Raw genomic sequence first — 8030 nt, forward strand, 5'->3', positions numbered from 1 at the left:
TAAATATTCAGGCTATTGCTTTGTCACTTTGTGGACCTCGCTGTGACGTGCAGGTGCTCACTGTGATGAGTCCACACCCTGCCAGAGAGTCAACACGGTGGAAATTTGGAGCCTGCCAGGTTGTGATGCACACTTCTTCATTAAAGTATCATGATCATACATGCACGGTCCATTTTAATTCATTTATAATTTCTACAACTAACAGTATATATCATCTATTTACAGTATTACAGTGTTTAAGCTCCACGGACCTTTGGAATGGGTTTCAATCACACAAGCCAGGTGGTGTGAGCTTTGAAGGCTAGCATGTCTTTGGACTGCAAATTCCACACAAAAGACCTGGTGTTACCTGCTGGCTTCATCATATTTCCTCACATTAAAGGGGAAAAAAACATAGTGAAACAGAATTAACATTTTGCTCTTCTGCTTCACACTACAGTAAATTTTCATGTGCACGCATGGTCAACTGTCATTTAGAGATCAGAGCATCAGAACTGACTTTATCTCATCATAACTGGTCAGAGCTGATCCATTAAAAGCAAAATTTGAATGTCTCCTAACACTCCTCAATAGTAGGAAAGCCTTCTGTCATGAAGAGAGTATATAACCGCACAGAATCATGAAACTTTTGACTTTGCTTTCTACGCACCATAATGCTGCAAACCATATATTTTCCAATTTCTACTTATTATGTTTTCAAGGTTCTGCACATCACCCCTGATATAATGCAACAGAAAGATAACAAAACAAACTGCAAAAACCTAAAATTTCACTCTGACAATTTCCACAAAAGCCTAATGTTGTTATGTTGTTGTATTACATCGCCCCTTTTTGTCTTAAGGCACAAAATGAAAATAAATATCCACTAAAGTCCTCTAGTAAATCATTTAGAGTCAGTAAATGATGTTGTTCTGTAGATATAATGCTGTGATTATCTCATATTAAAGGAATCATACAAATTATGTAACCCTCTTTACTTTACCTTTCAATATATTTCATATATTGACTGACACATCACCAAAACATCATGCACAATATTGAATCTGCATATTCCCCCTTGTGATGGGTTCATTGAATGGGTGAAACATAGTCTAAATATAAAATCCAAAGTGCAAGTCTCCTTCAAAAACAATCCAAGGCATATTGTAGGGATTGTGCAACATTAAAATACCTTTATTTGCCTTTATTTTTGTATTTAAAACGACTGACGAGTTGTGACCAACATTTTAAAAAACATATTAGCATGTAAAATAAACTTTGCACAAATCCTACAGTGTGCCTTGGATTGTTTTGAAGGATTTTTGCATTTCAGATTGTTTATTGAGACTACATTTCACCCAGTCAATGAGCCCTTCACAATATGAAATAAACACAACACACCTGAAGTATCCAAAGAGCACCTGCATGTGATTAACAGAAAAACCCAACAACTCAAAAAAAAAAAACAAAAAAAAAAACTTATTTCTTGACCAGAATCAAAACCTGAGTGACTTCTTCTTTTATTTTACTTCATTTAGACCAGATGAATTCATCTGTAACAGGTCACATCTCTCTTTATGCAGCAGGTTACTTCACTGTGCAGTGCAAACTGACATCAGAGGATCAGAGTTGGCTTCAGTATAATAAATACCTCAGACACACGCCCAGTTATAAGGTCAATAAAATAAATTTTTATGTATGTCAGTTTAAGTCAGGTTATTGTAGTACTGAAATGTAACAGCAGATGGCACATGAGAGCAAGTAAATCTGAGACATTATTTCATCAAGCAAGTAAACAAAGACACTGTGTAAATACAGGTGAAAAAAAAAATAAAAGGATGCACTGATTTACTCAGTTGCACTTGTTTTGACGTCTCACTTGCATGTTGCTATAAACCTGGAAAAAGAGAAGTGCAGAAGCAAAATAAAGCAGTATGTAATACTTTTGCAGGATCTGTCCATATTTGCATTCATTGCCGATTAATATTGTCATCCTCTGAAATCCTCAGCACAGGCGAGCTGAAGTTGGATGAGCAGGGAACTAAGTTGTGGGTGCTCAGATAACTAATCTTCTTGTCGCTGTCCCCTCCTGATCCCTCCTCCAGGCTGGCCTCCAGTGAGTCAGGCCCCTGAGGATGGCTGCTGGGCTGCGGCGGAGGGACCAGGCCATGCAGGAGGCTGTTCCCCAGGTGTGAGTTACATCGAGCCAGGTTCTCAGTCAGATGCTGCATGTACACCTCCTCCAGCTGTTTGTCCAGCAGCCCGTTCAGCACCGAGTTCGACATCGGCTCTAGCCCTGACCCGGGCAGCTCCAGGCTGATGTTCACGCTGGGCCCCATGGCCAGATAACCCTGGTCTGGTATCGACATAACAGGCTCACCTTGTGGCTCCTGTAGGGTCGACCATTCTGGTTGATGGCTCACGTCGGAGACCAAACCGTGCTGGGTGACGAAGGCTCTCATTGGGTTGCGGGAGATGCGGCCTGAGTCGACCACCAGCAGGTCTGGATACTGTTCCAGGAGGCTACAATCTTCTAAGCAAACAGCAAATTCAGGGTCCAGGTGGAGGACAGGTGGACAACCAGGGATTGAGAGGCCTACAGGCCCTGGAGGCGTCACCTTCAGTCCCTGGAACTGGGTGGAGTCGAGTTCTTCCTGGTTTGAAACTGGTTAGAGAAATAGAAATGTTAGCTCTTTGGCATGCACCGGTGAAACAAATACTACAATCTTTTACTTGGGTAAATGTAGAAATACTATAGTATAAAAATACTCTGTAAGAAGTCCTGAATTCAAATCCTCTGTTGGACAACATGAGTCTAAAAGGTAAGTTTTTATTTTCTTTAATTTCATAACTCAGTATTCAAAGTATTCATCAGTTAACTTGTTTTGATCATCATAAGTCTTTATTTAAATTTTTCCTTTCTTACTTTTTGAATAAAAATCATTTTTTATCACTACCCCTCTAATGCACAGCACATCTACATCTAAAAATACCCATATTAATTTCCTGTGATTTCATGCGCTGCTGAGCTTTTCTTGGCTATATCTTTGAAATATATGTATTTTATCATTAAATATTCCAAGTATTCATCAAATATCTTGTTTTACCATAATTCATTATTTTTTGTTGCAGATGCTATTAGCACCCAGGTGCCAGTAGCAAATGCTATTTGCACTTACAGCCCTGTGGCTATTTACACCTGCATGGCAGCTAATATATTGTAATGTAAACCTAAAGTAGTAATACAAAAATCTACTTTTTTTGTCATAAAATGAAACCACACAGGAAATGAGCATAGGTCATTTTAGACCCATGTTGTGCATTAGAAGCAATTTGGATAGTTTGTGCAACAAAGGGTTAAGTAAAAGTACAGAAGTATTATTAGCAAAATGCATTTAAAGTATCAAAAGTAAAAGTACTTATTATTCAGATTCTATTATTATTATTATAGAAAGTCACATTATTCTGTTTCTATTATAAACAAGTACATGTTGTAGTTTGTCAGTGTGGAGCTCATTTTAGATACTTTGTTTCCTGCTTCGTAGATTAGTATTATAGTACTGGATCATATCATATAAACATATCATGTACAATGTTTACCTCTTACCTGTTGTGGAGTATAAAGTAGCATAAAGTGGAGACTTTAAGTAAAAGACTTCAAGTAAAGTACAAGTGTGTCAGAATTTTACTTGAGTAAATATAAGTAGTTACTTTCCATCACTGATGGCATGAAGTCATTTGCAAGATTATATCAGCGACAAAGGAAGAACATTTTAGTAAAAGGGAAGCAAGTGAAGTAGACCGTGTGAAGTTAGAGCATTAAACCAGAAAATTAAACTCATCACCACATCAGACTTTACAGACAGTATTCAGATCCATCACATAACATAAACATTACACAAATATTACATTACATTACATAAAATTACTGATACCACACTGTGAACATACTCTGTTGATGTTACTTAAGAATAAGAACACAAGTATAATCAGGAAAATGTACTCAGAGTATTAAAAGTAAAAGTACCCAAAGAGACTGTCATACTATTGTATATATTAGTTTATTATTACTCATGCATTAATGTGAAAGCAGAACTTTACTGCTGTAGTTGTGAGGTGTAGCTCATTTGCAAAATGTAGTGTGACATATAGCTGTTTTAAGAGCTGCACGTCTGTTTCCTTCCTGTCGACACTCAAGTAATGTTACCTTCACTTTTTGATTTTTCACCTGTAAAGCCATCATATGTATCTGCATGCAACATATTCATGTGACATCTTCCTTACAAACAATGGACCGACTTATATGAACATAATCCCTGTCAATCATCACTTATGACCCATTGAAGTGTGTAGTGTCTGTATCTGCAGAGACCCTGTCCTCTGCCTGTATTTCCTTATTTTTTTCCATATTTTGCTGTGCTCGGGCCACTTTACCAACCAAAACGTCGGTAGTTTACATCCTGAGAATGAGACTCAGCAATCAGCTGTTTTTTCTGGTGTGTTTACGAACAGCTCAGACAAATCCAACTGATCTTCGTCAATAGTTTAGTGATGTTTTTGAGCCTGTGTCTTAAATAAACATTAGCAATGTTAGCTAGTCACTCAGTGGCTACAGCACCGACTTAACAGTAATTTCAACACTGTCATCATCATTTTCATTAAAATTCAGCAGAAACAAAATTAACTCACCAAAAATGTCTCTTTTTGTCTTTCTGCTGTTTCAGTGATTTCCAACTCTGGTTTTTTGGTTGAAATAAACCCTTAATTCAAAGTGTTAGATGTGAAAATATCACTGGGAAACAATTGAGAGCAGAGCTTGTTGGAGTGTTGGAAAGATGACTGAAAACATGTTGAGTTTTATTTTCTTTCTGTTGAGTTTGGATGACAATGATGCTATACCGATGACTTGCTAATGTTGCTAACTGTTATCTAAGGATATTTTCACACCTACCTGGTTTGGTCCAGATTTTCAGACTTTTCAGTTTGGTACAAACCAAAATTACAGGTGTGAAACCTCCACAGTCCAGACCAAAAAGCCAGACTTTGGTCCAGTGAAGAGAGGTGTTTTCAATCCAGATCAAACTGAACCATGGCACATGGGGACAGGAGACCAGATATTTAATTGACATCTAGCCTGACAACTTTATAAAGACTCAGCTGGAAAAAAAACTGATAAAAATGTCAACACTTTTCAGTCGTTGTTTCACTTTGGTCCTGCTGGTAGTAGGGCCACAATAATGACATTATGGTGACAACGATGTGAATCTGTTCTTTCATCTCTCTTCATAAACGACCACTGAAGTCAGGCTACCTGCTGAGTTGTAAACAAGCCGACATCAGACGCACGCCTGTCTACAAACCAGCCAGTGTAAAATGTAGGGAGACGCAGCCCACGGAGCCCATCTTTGGTCCGCTTGGCTAATTGCTATGTGAAACCAAAACTAACAGATCCAGACCAGACTTTTAGGTGTGAAAGCACCCTAGGACACTGAGCCGATTATCAAAATGCTCGCCATACAAAAGGACAAATGGTAAATACAATCAAAAATACCAAGCTAACTGTGAAAAGTGAAGAAACCAACTTAAGGATGAAAAATCACCAAGGTTTGTCGGTGAAGGCATGGTGGTTAGCATTTTCACCTCACAGCAAGAAAGTCCTGGATTCAAATCCCAAATCAGGGCAGGGTCTTTCTGTGTGGAGTCTGAATTTCCTCCAGGTGCGCAGGTTTCCACCACCATCAAAACATGTGTGCCAGTTCTCAGTTCCCCTGACCGAGGCCCTGACATCTGCACTGCACTGTACAGCAGCTGCACTTACCAACTACCTGTTGCAGCTGTACTTGTATAAACTGTTGGGTAGTTACATTCGTAATAATTTTGGGTGCAAAAATCTTAATTTGTAAAGTAACTAGTAACTAAAGCTGTCGGATAAATGTAGTTGGGTAAAAAGTACAATATTTCTTTCTGAGATGTGGTCTGAGCAGAAGTAGCAGGGCTCAGTTTGTAAGTACAGTACTTGAGTAAATGTACTTAGTTTCATCTTAGCTCTGGACTTCTTGCATGTTAGAACAGTTTTTAAGGCCGTTTACCTGTTTCTGCTGAATAAGTCTGTAGTTTTGTGGAGTCTGAGTCGGAGAGATCACAGTTGAACGGATCCGAACAGTGGCCGTGTGTCTGCGGACTCTTTATACTGGAAGCCGAGGCAAACTTTCTCTCCTCCCTGTAACGCAGAACTCTGAGGAAACCTTCAGCCAGCATGGCTCAGAATGACCGTTCTCTTCTTCTCTGTCCCTTTTTTTACTTCACTTCTTATGCCTCTTATGATTGTCAGGCTTAGGGGCAAATGGCACAGTGTGCGTGTGTATGTAAAGTTCTTCTGGCCTGTTTCACTTCTGCATCTGAGGACCGGCCTCTCCGCCCCCACCACACACTTCCTTTATTAGTGTGTACTGAAAATCACAGTTGAGAGAAAAGAGAACAGTATGTTTATACACAAGCTCTCTGTGGTGAGCTGAGTGGCAGAAGTATTCAGATCCTGTACTGAAGGGAAAGTAATGAACTACATTTAAATAATACTTTGAAATAAGAAATAATTATTCAATTACCACCTTAAAAATCCAAAGTATTATCAGCATATGGGTGTAGATTCTGGGGAAATGGCAGGGACAGAGCAGACACATTTGTCCCGCCCAATAGTTTTTATGTTTTATCTTTAGATAAATACAAACCTTTGTGCTATAAATTGATGTAGAAAAAGGCACAAATGTGTGTCTGATGATCAAAATTTCCTGATGGAGGACGTCCAATTAACATGTGCCGCCCCCTAATGTTGAAACAAAACCCCAGCAAAACGTATTCAAGTATAAAAAATAAAAGTACTCATGCAGAAATATAGCCTGAGTGATATATTATGATATATTTGATTGTGTATACTAATGGATCAATGTGTGAGTAGCATTTTACAGCTGGTTCAGTTAAGGTTAAGTTATTTTACCTTTACTTGACCCAAGGGTCAAAAGATAAATCTGAGGGTTGTGATATGGGGCAGGAAAAGGAGACAACAAACGTCCTGCTACTGCTTTTCATTTGATTCAGTCGTGGAAAAAGTACTAAGATCCTTTATTTAAGCAACAGAAACAATACCACAGTGTAAAAAAACTTTGTTACTAATGATATACTTTATCTTATGCACACACAGATCTTCAACCAAGTACTTGGGCACATAATTTCTTTTCTGTAAAGCACTTTGGGCACCATTGTTATTATTATTATTATTATTATTAGTAGTAGTAGTAGTAGTAGTAGTAGTAGTAGTTGTAGTAGTAGTAGTATTCATTGTGTTGATTTTGCAGGCCACTGTGGACAAAAGTGTTTCCACCACCATAACGACAAAATAAAATGTCAAAAATAAAATTATCTAAACACAAACCTCCCCCTGCTTCACTTTAACTGGTTAATGTATTGCTCATTATAAGTGCCTGTGAAAATGTAAACACAGGTGCTTTTCATCTGACCTGATGGAGAATCCCGCCCAGTGGCAGTCATTAAGAATAATAGAAATATCCAGTGTTCTTCCAGATGGTCTTGTTAATTTATGTAAGTCATATTGAGACAGCAGTGATAAATTGAGACTTTTCCATAATCTGTTAAAAACAAGTACAGTACTTGAGTAAATGTACTTACTTTCCTCCACTGGAAATTGGTTTAACCTAATTGAGGCTGAAATATAAAACCTTATTTAAATAAAACCGTGAGAGAAGTGTAGAGGGGAAGTCGCTCTTTGTTGGAGCTATAAACAACTCACAGATATCCGAAACATGACGGGAGTTCCCACCACACTGAGTTCTGCGGAGAGTCATAAGACGAAAACATCAGGAACCAGAGGTTTAGTCTTTAAGTTAAACTGGTCATGTGTGTGGCCACAAAACCTCTGCAAGATATTTGCTAAAAGATAGAAAAAAAAAACAATATTATTGTAATAAAAGGAGACACTGAAATCACAGTTACTATTTAATTTTCGATCAACTACAGGTCTTTGTCAGGATCGCATC

The 8030-nt window shown here is 38.2% G+C and overlaps 1 protein-coding gene across 1 annotated transcript; it reads right to left on the reverse strand.

The window, feature by feature from the left end:
- Positions 1-1483: 1483 nt before the first annotated feature.
- Positions 1484-6350, reverse strand: LOC146326442 (uncharacterized). The gene is made up of 2 exons (XM_084718348.1): positions 6069-6350; positions 1484-2644 (listed from the first exon to the last, which is right to left on the reverse strand). The coding sequence occupies exons 1-2, from the start codon at positions 6235-6237 to the stop codon at positions 1950-1952; spliced, it is 864 nt and encodes a 287-aa protein (XP_084574474.1). The 5' UTR covers positions 6238-6350; the 3' UTR covers positions 1484-1949.
- Between the last annotated feature and the right edge of the window lie 1680 nt (positions 6351-8030).

The sequence above is a fragment of the Lutjanus erythropterus genome, chromosome 5 (assembly GCF_056507025.1).
Source record: "Lutjanus erythropterus isolate fLutEry1 chromosome 5, fLutEry1.hap2, whole genome shotgun sequence".
In the NCBI taxonomy this organism is placed as follows: Eukaryota; Metazoa; Chordata; class Actinopteri; order Lutjaniformes; family Lutjanidae; genus Lutjanus; species Lutjanus erythropterus.

Bases quoted from the DNA above. Each gene is read 5' to 3' on its own strand.
- LOC146326442 (XM_084718348.1), bottom strand. From the start codon at position 6,237: ATGCTGGCTGAAGGTTTCCTCAGAGTTCTGCGTTACAGGGAGGAGAGA. The intron at 2,645-6,068 runs GTAAACGGCCTT...TTCTCTAACCAG, and splicing joins GACTTATTCAGCAGAAACAG to TTTCAAACCAGGAAGAACTC.